We start from the raw sequence: 17,679 nt of genomic DNA, 5'->3' as shown, positions 1-17,679 counted from the left end.
GTGGAGAGGACCATATTCTCTTAGTGGTATAGTGCTAAAGATGAGCCACATCTTTCCATCACTGAAATTCTTGCGGACAGTCTTAGCCAGACAAACACATTACTAAATAAAAATGAAAGCAGCCCTGCCTTTCACCCCACACCCTAATCCAAATAGGAAAAACATTCTTAGAGTAGTTACTGCTCAGTGCTATTGGTACATGTCATTAAGATAAAGATAGTGACAAAAACTATAAAAAGAGAAATTGGCCATGGTTTAGTATTTTCTCTCATTATACTTTGCAATACTTTCAAAACCTAATTGTTTTAATAGCATTATAATCCCAATGAGGCAAAATTTCCAGAGACTCAGTTTCTAAGCTTCAAGTAATTTTTCTTGAATAAAGATTCATCATAGATATGTCCTAGTGCAATATTTTCCATGCTGCAAGCCAGGAAATTAATGCAGTGATTTCTCTGCAAGCATTTTGTTTGTTTGAATGAAATTAGAGAAAATGCCAGCATGTACTACATTAGTAAGGGTAACTGCTTTGTGAATGCATATATACACATATATGTATGGGTATATGCTAGGTTGTAATACAAAATTTATTTCTTATGGTGGTCAATGTTTTTAAAGAGGTAAGGAAGTAACTGACATAAAGTATTAGTTTTACATGGTTTATTCCATTAACAAATAACAAAACAAAACTTAAACCCATACTCATAGAACAGAATACATTCATTTTACATTCTGACAGTGTATAAAATTAAAGTCTAGATGTTTAATGAAAAATTTAACAAATCAAGGTCTTTCCTTTAATAAATACCATTAAAGTGCATATTATTCTGGAAGCAAATCATCTCCTAACTCTTCATCAGCAAAATCATCCTCATCAGTTCTTTTTTTGGCTGCAGTTTTTGGTCTTTCTATTTGAGGTCCAAGTGGATCCACATAGGAGGCATCTAGATTTCAAAACAGATCGTTTTACATTATAGTTATATAGAAAAACAAGACAAATGTGATACCAATTACATCTCATAATCAAAACTGAACTCAGAGTGAACAGAAATGCTTTTCCAGGTCATTTAAATTTTATCTATATACATCAAATTCTTAATATGCCGATTATACATCTTTCCATCTCACTAGTCTCCTTCAGACTGCTATGCCTTTAGGAACTGGAGGTGGGGGGTGGGGAAGGGGAATTTGCACTTGCCTATGTCTTTGTTACCGCTACTTTCATAAGGTTCATTTGTCCCAGGTAAAGCTCTGAGTTTGGCACTTAGTCGTTCACCTCTACTACTGGCACTACAGTTCTGGCCACTATCTGAAAACACAAAAATAAAAATGCATTTGTTTAATATGTTGGGAAAATGTAATACTACATTATATATCTTAAGTTATCCTTATTTGCCAGTAACTGGCAGGCTGTTTCAGTTGGAGGACAACTTCATATGGATATAATTCTCGTTTACTGAAATGGGATTCTATAATATAGATAAAACATCACTTAGGAGTTGTCTTTATATGTATTCTTTCAAATATGTGTTTAGTTGTTTTTATAGATTGAGTTATAAGAGAAATCAGAGATCCTGTCTAGTTCAACCTAGCAAAGAGCAAATAGAAACTGAATAAAGAACAAATAGGAAGTTCTTAGAAAAATATAACAGTATGAGCTGTATCACCAACCTCTTATCAAGGCTGGTGAGAGGCCCTAAAAAGCACATCCTATGAAAAACAGTGGAAAAATCTGGGTAAGCTTAGTTCAGGAAGGAAATAAATCATACACTTTGTTCAAATACTTGAAGAATGTTTATATAGAAGAGGATTGAATTTGCTCTGCATAGTAGGACATATTTCAATTAAATATAAGAAAAAAATTTAAAAGTATCACAGCTGTCTAAATATGGAATGGGCTAGGCTGCCTTGGAAAAGAGCACAATCCAAATCCCTGAACATTTCAAAGAGAGCTGAACACTAATATAAACAGGAAGCAGTAGTAGATTTTTTGTATCTAAATTTCTATTACATTTTCTAAAAGGACCACTCCTCTAGCTTCACAGTTTTTATTTACAATGGGTTCAAACCTACAGGACTGGAATAAGAACATGTTTTTCTGAAGTACATAACTCCAAGCTACAAAGGATTACAAATAAATTTTAGCAAGTAGGTAAACTCAGAAATACGGAGACCACAAATAATGAGGATTAATTGTCTATATTAAAAGACTTAAAAGTTTACTCAGTAATTCAATTTCTAGAAAATTTTACTAAGAAACGCATAAAAATACTTGATGACAAAGGAAAATGTACATAATATAATGGTAATGAAGAAAGCAGGATAAAATTTGTAGCAGTATGACCCATATTTTAAAATATGCACATATACACCTTCATATTTGGTATGAGATTTTGAGTAACTAGTTTTCTTTTTCTTTTTGTCTGAATGTTCTGCATTTTCTATAATAGGGAGTATTAGTTTTTTGGTAGTATTTTGAGAAGTTTTATTATCTTTATGAAATCGAGAGATTTCATTGGAAAGAGCCATGTAATGTTCAAACCCATATCAAAGGAACAGATTTTGACCCAGGTTTCTCTCATAGAAGCCTCTTCATTACATTGACTAGTGCAAGAGAGAAGACTTTCCCCCCAGCTTTACTGAGTCATAAAACCAAAAACCAGTACATTTTTAATATACAGTTTGAGTTTTGTGAAACTATCACAGTCAGGACAATCCATCATCCCCAAAAGTTTTCTCATCTCCTTGAAATTCATTCCCCAGCCCCCAATCCTACATTTCCACTCATCCACCCCTGCCTTCAGGCAATTGCTGATTTATTTTCCTTCACTAAAATTAGTTTGTACTATTTTTTCCTCCTTTATTCTCTAATTTGGTTTCTTTCACTCAGCAGAGATTCAGTCATCTTGCTGATGTATCAATAGTTCCTCCCATTTTATATCTTATTTTTAGTTCCTTTTATAGATATACCATAAATTGTTTATCCATTCCCCTATTGATGATATTTGGTTGTTTCCAGCCTTTGGCTATTTCAAATAAAGCTGCTGTGAATATTTGCGTACAAGTCTTTGTGTGGACATATGCTTTCATTTCTCTTGACGTGGAATAGCTAGGTTGTCTGATGGGTGTTGTGCTGGTTTGAAACTGTTATGTACCCCAGAAAAGCCATGTTCTTTTAATCCAATCTTGTGAGGGCAGACCTATTGTTGGGTGGAACCTTTTGATGAGGTTGTTTCCATGGAGATGTGACACTGCCCATTCAAGTTGGGTCTTAATCCACTTTTCTGGAGTTCTTTAATGGAAAGACATTTTGGAGAGAACTCAGGGCCAAGAGAAGCTTGAAGAAAGAAAGAAAACACCACAGGAGAAGCCAAAAGGACCCACAGGAGCTGAGAGAACCATTTTAAAACCAACACAGAAGAGAAAGGCCAGCAGACATCATCATATGCCTTCCCATGTGACAGAGGAACCCCGGATGCCATTGGCCTTTCTTCAGTGAAAGAATACTCTTGACGGCTTAGTCTGGACATTTTTATGGCCTTAGAACTGTACATTTGTAACCTAATAAATCCCCTTTGAAAAAGCCAACCCATTTCTGACATATTGCATTCTGGCAGCTTTAGCAAACTAAAACAGGTGTATAGTTACCTTTTTAAGAAACTATCAAACTAATTTATAAAATGTATGTTTTACATCTCCACTAGCAGTGAATGAGTTTCAATTATTCACAGTCTCATAGACACTTGGTATGGTCAGTCTTTTAAATTTTAGAAATGCCACTGGGTATTTAGCACCATCCCAATATGCTTTTAATCTGTAATTCCCTAATGATTAATGATGGTCAGGCATCTTTTCAAGTGCTTATCTGCCATTGCATATCTTCTTTGGTGAAGCACCTGTTCAAGTCTTCTGACCATTAAAAAAAAGGGGGGTTGTTTGCTTCTTACTATTGAGTTGTAAGAGTTTTTCCTATATTCTAGATAGGAGTCCTTTGTTAGATATGTGTTTTGAAAATATTTTCTCCTATTTTGGCTTGCCTTTTCATTTTCATAACAGTGTTTTTTGAAGAGCAATAGTTTTGAATTTTGATGAAGTTCAATTTATCCATTTTTTTCTTTTATGGATCGTGTTTTTGGCACCACATCTAAGAAATCTTTGACTAATGCTAAGTCACAAAGATTTTCTCCTATGTTTTCTTCTACAAGTTTCTAGTTTTACATTTAGGTCTTGATCTATTTTGAGTTAATTATTGTATATTTACAAAATCAAGGTTAAAATTTTTGCATATAGATATCTACTTACTCCAGCACCATTTGTTGAAAAGACTATCCTCTTTCCATCAAATTTATTTTTGCACTTTTGTCAAAAATTAATTGATCATATATGTTTGGTCTATTTCTGCAATCATATATAACCTCTGTTATCCCTGCTTACTCTATTTTATCCCCTCTACTAGTTTGAAGTTATACATCCCATTTCTTATATTTACTAAACACTTTAGACATTTTAATAGGAAAATTTAATTTAACAAAGTCTGAAATTAATTGGTATTCTTATCCTTTTTCCAAACAAAACCAGGGTCTCTGAATCTTTGATTCTTATCACTACTACCCACATCTCCAACTTACCTGCTTCAATGGCCTAGAATTTTAGTTTTATCTTGTTTTTAAAAAATCAGGAACTTAGATTATTACCATTATTTTAAACATTCAATGTAATGCTTAGATTTAGTAGCAGATACACCATTCTGGTTGCTGTTTTTTCTTCTTTTTAAAAAAATTTCAGACTTTTTCCTTTTGGGGTCATACTCCTTCTGGCTGAAGTACCTCCTTTACAATTTCTTTTAATAAGGATCTTTCGTTTAAAAAATGCTGTGAAAAGGACTTTATAGTCCTCATTCTTTAAATACAGGCTTACCGGTATACAATTCCAAGGCAACAGCTATTTTCTCTGTGCACCACTGAAGATACTACAATATTTTCTGGCTTCTATAGTAGATGCTGGGATATCAGCAAGACTTTCTCTGTCTTTCACACATTATAATTTGACTTCAATGTATGTGTTTCTTTTTATTTATCCCACTTGAGGTTTATTTGGCTTTGTAAATCTGAGGATTTCAGTGATTCTAGAAAATTCTCAGCCATTATTTCTTTGATTATTGACTATCCCTTATCCTGTTTCTAATTCAATTAAATGTGTTAGTGCTTTTCACTTCATGTCTTTTAACTGCTCATATTCTCTATCACTTTGACTCTCTGTGCTGCATTTTCGGTAATTTCTTCAGTTCTATCTTCCAGTTCATGAGCTCTCTATCTTATCTAATCTGCTCTTCAGGGTCAGTAAATCTTTCCTATTAAGGACCAGGCATTAAATATTTTAAGGTTTGCATGCCATAGAGTCTCTGCTGCAATTACTCAACTCTGCCACTGCAGCACAAAAGCAGACATAGACAATAAACCAATGAGCATGGCTGTGCCCCAATAAAACTTTACTGACAAAAACATGTAGCATGAGTTAGATTTGGTTTGCAGGCTATAGTTTGATGATCCCTACTTTAAACCATCTATTATTAAATTTCTAATTTTAATTAGATGTTTTTTCATTTCTGGAAGTTCCATTTTGCTCTTTTTTCAAATCTGCTAGTCACTTTTGTAGTCTTTTATTCCTCTTTCATACTTAGAATATAGAAATATTCCCCATTCTGAATTTGATCCAGAATTGGACAGTGAGGAATTCTGTGTTATCTGTGCCCTAAATTTTAGACAGCAAGTGTTTAAAGTTCACATAGAAGAGGATACCAGTCACATAAAAAAACCCAAAAACTATCTGAATCTATTTAGTTCTAGTGTTCAGATAACAAGAGATATTCTTACTTTAAAAATATACTCTTTTTCTGATAATTACAATATGTGTAATCTTTGAAGATCAGATTTTATAGTTTCTGCTGTTGCCCATTCATAATGGCTTGTTTCCTCATGTCTTAAAACTTTTTTTTTTAATTGTTGATTATTGTTCTTGCAACTTTATCTGAAGGAATTATTTGATGCTTGGACTTAAAGTGCTTTCCTCCAGGGAAGTTTTATATTTATTTCTTCTAGGCCCTGAGGAGCACCACCTACTTAAGTTCACTTTAAAGAAAAGCCTGGGGTTCTTCAAGATACATAGGAAATAGGTATTCTAGCTCTAAAACTATGTGAAAAGGGCTTATGGTTAGGAATCCTCAAGGAAAAATTTTTTCTATTTTGTACACTCCACCTACAGCCAAGGTAGAAACCCAACTTTTGTGGGGTTGGTTCTTTTCTAGTAGGTGTACTGAGAATACTGTTATTTTTGGAAACCTGGCTTTACAAAGGGGATTCTTTTATCTGACTGCTCACCCTTTTGAGTGCCAGGCTTCATTTCTTGTTCCCCCTGAGTGGCCCATAAAACCCAGGTTCTAGGTCACCAGGGATTATCTGGGGCAAATGCCAGCTCCAGCACTTGCTTACTCTTTTGAATTAAAATGTTCTAGATGTTTATGGCCTACAAAGAATTTCCTTCTTTTCTTGCCAACTCTGCCCCACATTTGAAGTCTCTGTTTTTTTTGTTTTTCTTTTTTTTAGTTTCTCTATGCACCCCCCCTTTTAAAAACAACATTCCATCCACCAAGAGTACTATGCAGTTTCTCTGAATATTCAGTGAAAATTTTATAATCAGCAGAAACACACAAAAATATAATTAAAATGAGGGTGGTACAATGGTGGCTCATTGGCAGAATTCTTGCTTGCCATGCTGGAAACCCATATATATATATATGTTAAAATGGTTATTGATACTAACCCTTTTATTTCAGACAAGCAAACAGGCTTAGGGAGGCTGTGCTGGTTTGAAAGGATTTATGCACCCTAGAAAAGCCATGTTTTAATCCTAATCAGTCTTGTGGGCGCAATGGTTTCTTCTAATCCCTATTCAGTACTATAGGTTGGAAACTTGATTAGGTTATCTCTATGGAGATGTGACTCAATCAATTATGGGTATTAAAGTTGATTAGATGGAGATGTGCTCTACCCATTCTGCATGGGTCTTGATTAGTTTACTGGAATCCTATAAAAGAATAAGTATTTTGGAGAAAGCTTCAGAATGCCACAGAACCACAAAGCAGAGAGTCTACCAGCCAGTGACTTTTGGGGATGAAGAAGGAAAACATGAAAGAAGAAGCTGGAAGAGAAAACTAGCAGACTTTGCCATGTGCCCTTTCTGCCAAGAGAGAAACCCTGAACGTCATCAGCCTTCTTGAATGTAGGTATCTTTTCCTGGATGCCTTAGATTGGACATTTCTATAGACTTGTTTTAATTGGGACATTTTCTTGGCCTTAGAACTATAAACTAGCAACTTATTAAATTTCCATTTCTAAAAGTCATTCTGTTTCTGGTATATCACATTCCAGCAGCTAGCAAACTAGAACAGATGTAAAAAGTCATTTGTTCAAGAGTTCAGTTTATTAGTGGGAAGGCCAGTATGAAATTCTAGGCTTCCCAATACCCAGGTGCCTTCTCATTACACATAATGCTTCTTTGGCAAAGGATCTGTGTAAAGCTGTAGCACACTGGTCTTACTCATGTACACATTCCAATCACACATTATTCCAAATACAGCAGCTTGGCTGCCTCCTTGGAAGTGGCTGTCTGAAAAATGATAGTTAAACATTCAGACAAAGTATACTAATCATTTATTTTCATATCCTATGTTTTAGGCCCTTCTTCTATTCTCAGAACACCTTAAGCCCTCTTCTTCCCATATTGGCAAACTTGCAATCTCGAGACTTGGGGGACAATCTCACAAAATTTGTGCTTGGTGGAAGACTGTATCCTGCCTTGACCAACTGTGGTGGTTTGAAGCTGTATGTACTTGAGAAAAAACATGTTCTCAAATCTAATTCCTGTGGATGTAAACCCATTGTAAGCAGAACCTTTTGATGAGACTACTTCAGTTAAGGTGTCGCCCACCTCATTCAGAATGGGTCTTTACCTTATTACTGTAGTCCTTTGTAAATGGAATGAAGAGAAAGAGAGAGAGAGAGACAGAGAGAGAGAGAGCACCACAGAAGCATGAAGCTGAAAGCAACAAAACCAGAAAAGAAGGAAGAGACAAGCAGACACTGCCGTGTGCCTTGCCACGTAGCAGAGAAGCCAAAGATCACCAGCAGTTGATCTTCAGGAAGAAAGCATTGCCTTGATGATGTCTTGAATTGGGAATTTTCTGGGCCTCAAACTGTAAACTAACAAATTCCCACTGCTTAAAGCCAAACCATTTCATGGTATTTGCTTTAAACTGCCTAGGAAATAAAATACCAATGTTTTCACAAGGGAATTCACATTAGGGAGGTGACCTGTTTGTGACAGCTCAGAATGCTATAGTTTTTAAATATAAGAAGTTTTGTTTTTTTTTTTTTTACATCAGAAAGTGAGTTTTATAACACAGGCTCTATTCAAGGAACAACTTAAGTATGGTTACGAGGCTGACCACATAAACTTTCACCACATGTTCTCTTGAAATAAACTAAATTAAGCTTCCAATGAAAGACAGTCTTGGTTCATTTAGAAATAATATATATAAGAGCATGAAAACTATTTACAATGGTAGATAAACTGAAGGCAGCACTTAAAAATTGCAAAGAAAAGATGAAAAGCAATGAACTTCAATTTTCTTAAAACATTAAACAGAATTAAATTATGGCAAAGGATATCAGATTTAAATTAGATGATTTTGTAAAATTAAGTACATAATACATTTATATGCATAATGAAAGTAAGAAAAATATAGATTTCTTTATTATTAATTCCAACAGTGATATTTTAAAATTTTGATAAGTATTAATTGTGCTCCTCCTATGTACCTTAAGCTGTTCAACACATGTTGGAGGCAAAAGAAGACAGGGCCACTACTTCAGGTTCTTTCCAGTCTGTTTGGGTAGCTTTAACTTTAAACATTTACTATAAAAGAATTTCCATGATGTCATAGCTATACTACATTTAAAAATCCAATAAAAATATCTGCTTTTCCAGAATTTTTCTCATTTTATTGATTTCTCTATGCTTTTAAGTGAACATTATTATGTTTAGAGAAAAGCAAAAAGGAAAACACACTGTGGAATTACTATTTTTCATTATACTCTAGTTGCAAATAAGACTGTTTCTCAGAATTATATCATCTCTGGAAGCTGTTATGTTAAATGATCTGCAGCACTATAATCCCCTAAAAAGTCAGACATGGAAGTAAGATATCAGAATCTCTTAGTGGGGGCGTCGAGGGGCAGGAAGTGAGTGAAAAGGGACCCATAATAATTGCCACAGAGGACAGAGTGTTTGAGAACATCATTATACTTGGAATTATTTCCAGTTGAACAGAATTTCTTCCTAATGTTTTCTATTATAAATAATGTGATCAACATGTTTGTATATAATTCTTTGTCTGAATCCACTTCTGTAAAATAAGTTTCCATCTCAGGGTATATGCCCAGAAAGGTTGTGCCACTTTCCACTTCTACAGCCATGTGTAGTTCATAAAGAAAGCCCATCTCAATCTTAACCTTGCTATCCTTGAGAAGTATCCTTTAAAAAAAACTTTGCTAATTTTATAGCTTAGTTTACACTTCTTTAATTATTGGTGAGATTGAACATTTTCACCATGATAACATGCAAGAACAGTTTTATATCCTTTTCTCTATCTCCCTGCAAACCTTACTTTTTAAATTATTGGAATCTGGGTTTTGCCTCCAGGATGGTAGAGTCTGCTTTCTTTAGGGAAAACCTTCATGTCCTTGTATTTAGTCTTGAAGGCCCAATTAATACATGCCCAATACCTCTTCAAAATCCCTCTTGTCATAAGCAGGGAAGTCTATCAACTCTTTATTTTTGAGAATGGTATCCAAAATGATAACCTCTAACACATTCTTACCACTCCTCTGATTCTGTTACACTGTGAACCTCTTTCTAATCTTTTCTTAAATGATTCTCTTTATAAACTGATACCACTATCCATTAGACACTTTAAAAAGAGTTATTTTTGAATTCTCTCTTCCTCCCCAAGATGATACTTAACTTACCACCTACTAAGATGCAATCTCTAAGGAACATCTACTCTCATTCCATAGATAAGTGGAAATTTTTGTTCACAATTAGAAATACTGAAAAGCACCAGACTATACTTTTATTGAGACCCTTAGCATGAACCACATAGCTTGTGGGCACTTAGTGATGTATAAAAAAATATATGAAAGTGACAAGAAAATCAGTTTAGAAGAATTACTTATCATGGAGTCAAAGTAGATATGAAAGCCTACGTTCAAGGCTTCTCAAGGAAAAAACTTTCATTTATTATATTTTGCATCTCAAATGCTTAACTCACTGCCTGGTATACAGAGAGGTAAGGGAAGATGAGAACCTGGAAGAGTTTATTGAGTACCTACTATGATCAGGAACTTGGTAAATGCTCATTTGTTGATAGAAAAGCAGAAAGGAAGGGAAAGAGGGGGAGAAAAGAACCGACAGAACATCCCTGTCTATATTTGCCTGTAAATTTGAGACTAGGTTTCCTGTGCTTTTTGTAATTGCTCTCTGATGACCATTCCCAAGAAGAATTTTCACAAAATGCTCTGATTATGAGCAGCATCACTGGTAACCTCAAAAAATAAACTCATTTGTATACATTATTTCTAAATTTTTGGTTTTTTAAAAACCTTTTTCAAATTTTATAGGAAGACAGAGGTGTTTTATTCACATTTACCTTCATGGGTAGATAAATGTAACACTATAGTGGTAGAAAAAACACCGAAAATAATAAGTTAAGGTCAGAAGAGGTAAGAATAGGGGCTCTCACAGTATATGTGGACACTTAACATTTCAGAAACTTCTCATGTATTCCTTTTGTCTAATAGAAATAACAGCAACAACACTCACCATTAAGTGCCTGTCACCTCCCAGAAACTGTTTTAAGTACCTTACATGCATCTACTATCTCATTCTCTCAACAACCTATTAGTAGGTCCTGTTATCATTCCATTTTACTGATGAGGAAACTGTGGCACACACATGATGTGGTACCTCTGAGGTCTATGGATGCCAAACACACAGCAGCACTGAGGAATAAAACATGGTTACAATGCCCTTTATAGTTATTCCCAAAAAGAAGCTGACTACAAAGTAAATTTCTGTTCACTGAGTCGTGCTATTCTATGATTTTCATTATGACAGCATTTTCAATGCAAAATTAAGAGATACATTCTCAATGGAGAAGTTCACATCTAATACATAATAAAAACCAAACTTAAAAATACAGTAAATTCTGAAAATCACACAAAGGAAAAATAATTGAAAAATGAAAATAACACTGTACTAAAATAAGCCACAAACTACAACTATCATGCTAAACAGATAATGCTGCATGAGGAACTGCATTCTCTTGAAGACAGATACACATGAGAAGAAGTTGTGATCTGTGGGCTGCCTGGCCTTTCCAATGCAGCTACCACAGCAGGCAGGAATAAGGTTATTCCTCTCACCCATTTTATCCATCAGGCTATAAATATTGTTGACTATCAAGACTTCAAAATCATAGCATACAGCTGTACTTTCAGCAGCCGACTTTCAGTGTTGATATAATTTTTTTCTGAATTGACTGATGTTTCAGCCTGAGATGCCAAAATTCTTTACCCTAGAATTTTGCAGTTAAAAGAGTAATGTATTTTCACTTTAATTTGTTAAAACAAGCTTATTTCATGTGCTGGTTTGAAAGGATATATGCCCCCTAAGAAAAGCCATGTTTTGATATAAATCCCATTTCTTAAAGGTAGAATAGTCTCTATTCAATGCTGTGTATTTGGGACTGTGATGGGATCATCTCTCTGGTTGATGTGATTTAGTTAAGAACGGTTGTTAAACCGGATTAGGGGATGACATGTCTCCACCCATTTGAGTGGGTCTTGATTAGTTTCTGAAGTCCTATAAAAGAGGAAACATTTTGGAGAATGAGAGACTCGGAGAGGGCAGAGAATGCTGCAACACTACAAAGCAGAGAGTCCACCAGCCAGCGACCTTTGGAGATGAAGAAGGGAAATGCCTCCCGGGGAGCTTCATGAAACCAGAAGCCAGGAGAGTAAGCTAGCAGATGACACCGTGTCTGCCATGTGCCCTTCCAGCTGAGAGAGAAACCCTGACTGTGTTCGCCATGTGCCTTTCCAGATGAGAGAGAAACCCTGAACTTCATCGGCCTTCTTGAACCAAGGTATCTTTCCCTGGATGCCTTTGATTGGACATTACTATGGACTTGTTGTAATGGGGACATTTTCTCGGCCTTAGAACTGTAAACTAGCAACTCATTAAATTCCCCTTGTTAAAAGCCATTCCGTTTCTGGTATATTGCATTCCAGCAGCTAGCCCCTAAGAAAAGCCATGTTTTGATATAAATCCCATTTCTTAAAGGTAGAATAGTCTCTATTCAATGCTGTGTATTTGGGACTGTGATGGGATCATCTCTCTGGTTGATGTGATTTAGTTAAGAACGGTTGTTAAACTGGATTAGGGGATGACATGTCTCCACCCATTTGAGTGGGTCTTGATTGGTTTACTGGAGTCCTATAAAAGAGGAAATATTTTGGACACGGAGAGAGACTCAGAGAGAGCAGAGAATGCTGCAGCACCACGAAGCAGAGAGTCCTTCAGCCAGCGATCTTTGGAGATGAAGAAGGAAGATGCCTCCCGGGGAGCTTCATGAAACAGGAAGCCAGGAGAGAAATCTAGCAGATGACGCCGTGTCTGCCATGTGCCCTTCCAGCCGAGAGAGAAGCCCTGACTGCGTTCGCCATGTGCCTTTCCAGATGAGAGAGAAACCCTGAACTTCATCGGCCTTCTTGAACCAAGGTATCTTTCCCTGGATGCCTTTGATTGGACTTTTCTATAGACTTGTTTTAATTCTCGGCCTTAGAACTATAAACTAGCAACTCATTAAATTCCCCTTGTTAAAAGCCATTCCGTTTCTGGTATATTGCATTCCAGCAGCTAGCAAACCAGAACATTTCATTTTAGGCTAATTCTGTAAAACAAATCCTGGAAAGATGCTGAAAATTCTAAACCACGCACTATTGCTCTTCAATGCAATTTATATAAATTAATAATAACAACAATAATAATAGCTAACATCGATTCAGCATCCAGCATATGCCAGACACTATGCTAAGCACATCCACAGACTGTTTCATTGAACACTCGCAGGACTGCACTGAGGCTGAGGAAGGCTCTCAGTCACTTTCCAAAAACTATGCTGAGTAGTGACAACCCAGGTTTGGTGCCGGTGGCTGTTATATGTGAACTTGTTTATGGTGGCAACAGTAATCGCCACCTTTTCACAAAGAGCATATCAAATTTAATTTCAATATTGCCTCATTTAGTATAAAGCAGGGTTCTTGGCATGTGATAATAGGGCCTGTAGCATCATTATACATCATAGCCTCACTGATATAGAAACCGTGGGGTGGAGTTCAGCAGTCTGCTTCAACAAGCCTCCGGGGGTTTTCCGATAAGCACCAAGAAGCAGAAGAGAAGGGAATCAAGGTTCGGCCATCACATGGAAAGGCTCACTAAATAACAGTGAAAACAAGGGTGCCATGCCAGGAGACTGACCCTCCAAAGCGGATGAGTTTCAAGTGCCTTCAGTCATTTCAGAAAGAACTATTTTACATAAATTACTTATTTAATTATAAATTCTTATGTAAAAGTTAAAGTTTCCTATGGTCATCTCCTAGGCAATGACAAATCTGGGCATATAAACCCCAACCCAGACCATTCCAGCCAGTCCTAAAAAACACCTAGGGCAATATATAAGATTCCACAAGGGTTCCATGCACTGGTGTACTTCCCAGAAACCTACAACCTTCAAATGGTTCCCTGGGCCAGATAAGTCCTGACTCTACAAGGCCCAGTCTCTTCAGAACATTGGATAGTTCCATCTCCCTACCCCATATTACTGACAGCCCCTTCCAACATGAAAAAGTAGAATGGCCCAAATACTCCTAAAGAGAGAGATAGAAAGATCAAAGGTGATGATGGAGTTATACAGAGAAGATAGGATTTAACAAAGAATATGATTGCTGAATCATTAAATTGATATCTCTTTTAAGTTTCCAGTATCTTAGGGTCGCTAGAAGTAAAAACCTAAAATTGTGGAATTGTAACCCTGCCAAACTCTGAAATATGTTCAACAACTAATTGTGGTGTTGTGCTTTGAAATTTATTGCTTTTTTGTATATATATGTTATTTTTCACAAAAAAGAAAAAAAAGGTGGATTGCGATGATAAAAAAATATTTATGCCTTCTAGCCTCCTATATTCTGGAGCAGCTAGAAGGAAAAATCTGAGTAGATTGTATGGTAGCCCATGATAAACTCTGGGATCTGTTCTGTAACTGCTTATTGAAGAGTGCTTTGAAAACTATTGGTTTTTTATTTCTTTGCTTTGTATGTTCTATTATACAATAAAAAAGTTTAAGATTTTTGAAAAAATCTAGGCATAGGCACGCTATGAAAGTGAGAGTAATAAAACTGCATTTAATTAATATATTATACTTGAATTAGCTTAAAACATTCTCATTTAGATACACATTAAATATATTTCCCCTTTTCTCTAACTATTCAGAACTGTGGATCTAATCCAGACAGAAGGGCCAAGTAGTTCCATGTTAAAATGCAAATACCAATCTGTAGGTTCTATAGGTTAGAGGTGGAAGATGGGTGAGATCAGGACTACCTTTAACAGGTACATTTGTACTGGAAATTTCTAAAAGGAGATATTACAAATGGCTAAGTGAGTACTTTCCTCAAGAATGAAAGTTGGGGGTGGTGGAGGGGGAGGAACCAAGTGGTAAGGCTGAAGACACATCTGAAGTATGCTAATGAAATGTCTTGTTCGCTTATTTCCCTACCATTAAGAACATAGATTTTGGTACAGTTCCATGATCCCTCAACAACAATTCCAAATTCGGAAAAGCTCTGGAAACTAACTTTTGCTGTAACTCATTTGGTGGCACAGAACTTGACCTGATTAGATACTATTTATAGTATTTACTTATCCTTAGTATGAATATTCACATGCTTCACTGAGTTAATAAGAAATAATACATTTGACCATGAAGTGCTTCCTATGGAGTGTTATATGATAAGTGACTAATGCACCACACTACTTGTCTAAACTCCAAAAAATTAAGAATTCCAAAACACATCTGGTCCCAGAAGTTTTGGATAAGGGATTATAGACCTGTACTGCTTTCTCTACGGCTCAGGACTCAGCTAAATCCATCTCAGATGGCCAGGTTGATAGACTGAAGCATCAGTTGGTGTGTCTGTGTGTGTGTGTGCATTGGGAGACAGGATGGAGACAGCGGAATTCAATGTGATCACGGAAGGCTGAGGAGATAGAAAAGGGCTACTCATTGAGAGGGCAGACTATACTTGGCATTCTTGGGTTTAGGTCCAATAATGCTTCTAATTTCTCAGGTTCTGGGTAAGGGCTCCTGTGGCTTGAGGGTAAGCAGGCCAGGACTGTGAGTTTGTTTGGACCCTTGGAGAGTCAGGTGGTCTGGCTAGAGCTAGATATCATGGTAATTGCAACTATGTAAACATATTCAACAAAGTGAATCTTTGAATTCAGAAGGAGTCTCTGTCTCATATGCAATTTCTGTCCCTAGGTAAGTCAGAAAACACATGTATATTTCTCTATCATGGCAGCACTGTCAGCAGCATTAGAAACCTGTCTGTCTTTCCACTTAGATTCTAAGTTCCTTGAGCACAGGGACCAGGTCTTATTCATCCCTGTGTCTGCAGCACTTAGCACAGGGCCTGGCACATCACATGCATCCAATAAATGTTTGTGAATGAATGAAAGGCCTACCTAAACTAAGAGTTACTTCTTCCTTTGTCCTGAGTCCTAGGCCACAAGCAGAAATAACAAGGTAAGCAGGCAGGTTGCATGGGCCTGGGTCAGATTTGCATGACCCAGTGCTGAATATGAAGATGAGAGAAGGCAGGTAGATTTAGAGAACCCAACTTAGCACTGATTTTCAAAGAGCTTTAAAACCACCATATTTCTACTAGTCTAACTTATACTACTCCCCTGAAGCAGGAAAAAAAGTAGATTCTATTGATGGGGTAAAAGGAAAATAAACTGAAAAGTTCTTAGTACATAATGAGGTCAAAAATAGTTATATAGTCCAAGAATCTTAGGGAAGCAAAGAATTGTAGAAACCACCTAAGTCCACAGCATTTAAGTGGTTGGTCCAAAAACAGGACTGGGTCTATAACTATGTCTCCTAATTCCTAGGCAGGCACTGTGTCTAAATGACAAGGGGAACTAGGAAGTCTTGACTGCCAGCGTTCTGTAAGACCATCTACTTCTCATGGTACTTCTTTTACATGGAAATTAAAAGAATTTAACATAGTAAAAACCTCACAAACATGGCATCTATGATAATCTGTCTGAAATGAACTTGTTTAATTAATCAGGTATGATTATTAAACAGGTCTGGTTACTTAAGAACTAGACCTCCCCAACATTTACAGACACTCATTTATATATCAAACTTACCAAATTAATCAGAATAAGTGAGGTTTTACTGTGTATAAATGAACAAACAGATAAAGGAAAATCTGGACTATTTCAATATTTTTCTAAAGCCCATGGACTAAAAAATCTGTCAAATATAGTATTTCAAAGTAACAGGAAATACTTACCACTGCCAGCACTTCCTTCTCTTTTGCTACGGGAACCACCACTGCCATCTCTGCCAGACTTTATGCGCTGCAGTAATAAGGAGACAAGTTTAAAAGAATAAGCAATATTACGTCAAAGTTTGATTTAACCAAGGTAGATTTTTTTCAAATGATTTTTAAATACAATTTTATTGAGGTAGATTATATATTCACATACCATATGATCATTCCAAAGTGTACAATTAATGGTTCAGAGAATCATCATATAGCTGGGCATTCAACATCACAATCAATTTTTGAACATTTTCATTACTCCAAAACGCGTAAAAATAAGAATAAAAATAAAAGTAAAAAGAACACCCCAAACATCCCATAATCCCCATAACCGCCTATTATTTCTTTACTTTTTGCGTTTATTTTCTTACTTAATCTGTCCTACATGGGATAAATGAAGTGTCAGTTACAAGGTTTTCACAATCATATGTTCACACTTTAAAAACTGTATAGTTACACAATCATTTTCAAAAATCAAGGCTACAAGAAAAAAAATCAAGGCTACTGGATTACAGTTCAACAGTTTCAGGTATTTCCCTCTAACTACTCTAATACAACAAAAACTGAAGAGGGATATCCAAATACTCCATAAGAATAACCTCCAAAATGAACTCTTGACTCTAGTTGAAATCTCTTGTCACTGAAATTTTGTTTCATTTCTCTTCCTGTTTTTGGTCAAGAAGACATTCTAAATCCCACAAAGCCAGAGCCAGGCTAATCCCCATGAGTCAGGTCCCACTGTGCCAGTGAGACTTACACCCTGGAAGTCTTATATAGCGGGGAGGGCAGTGAGTCTACCTGCAGAGATGGCTTAGAGACCGAGGCCACATCTGGACAAACAAAAGAGGTTCTCTGGGGGTGACTCTGCAAAATTTTCTGTTTTTTAGTT

At 36.2% G+C, this 17,679-nt stretch overlaps 1 protein-coding gene across 5 annotated transcripts in view; it reads right to left on the bottom strand.

Annotated features, from left to right (window-relative positions):
- Nucleotides 1–627: 627 nt before the first annotated feature.
- The window catches only part of IFT88 (intraflagellar transport 88), a 174,550-nt gene continuing 157,498 nt past the window's right edge, over nt 628–17,679 (bottom strand). For 2 of the 5 annotated variants that reach the window (XM_077158807.1, XM_077158805.1), the window contains 4 exons: nt 16,758–16,824; nt 15,919–15,954; nt 1,199–1,309; nt 628–944 (listed from right to left, as the gene is read on the bottom strand). In XM_077158807.1, coding sequence (XP_077014922.1) covers nt 823–944; nt 1,199–1,309; nt 15,919–15,954; nt 16,758–16,824 — 336 coding nt within the window. In that variant the 3' untranslated portion in view covers nt 628–822. The remainder of the gene's footprint in view (nt 945–1,198; nt 1,310–15,918; nt 15,955–16,757; nt 16,825–17,679) is intronic. The other 3 variants (XM_077158808.1, XM_077158804.1, XM_077158806.1) reach the window with 3 other exon arrangements.

Source organism: Tamandua tetradactyla, chromosome 4 (assembly GCF_023851605.1).
Source record: "Tamandua tetradactyla isolate mTamTet1 chromosome 4, mTamTet1.pri, whole genome shotgun sequence".
NCBI lineage: Eukaryota > Metazoa > Chordata > Mammalia > Pilosa > Myrmecophagidae > Tamandua > Tamandua tetradactyla.
The sequence above is the reverse complement of the archived record's forward strand: the minus strand, read 5'-3'. Positions and strand labels throughout refer to the sequence as shown.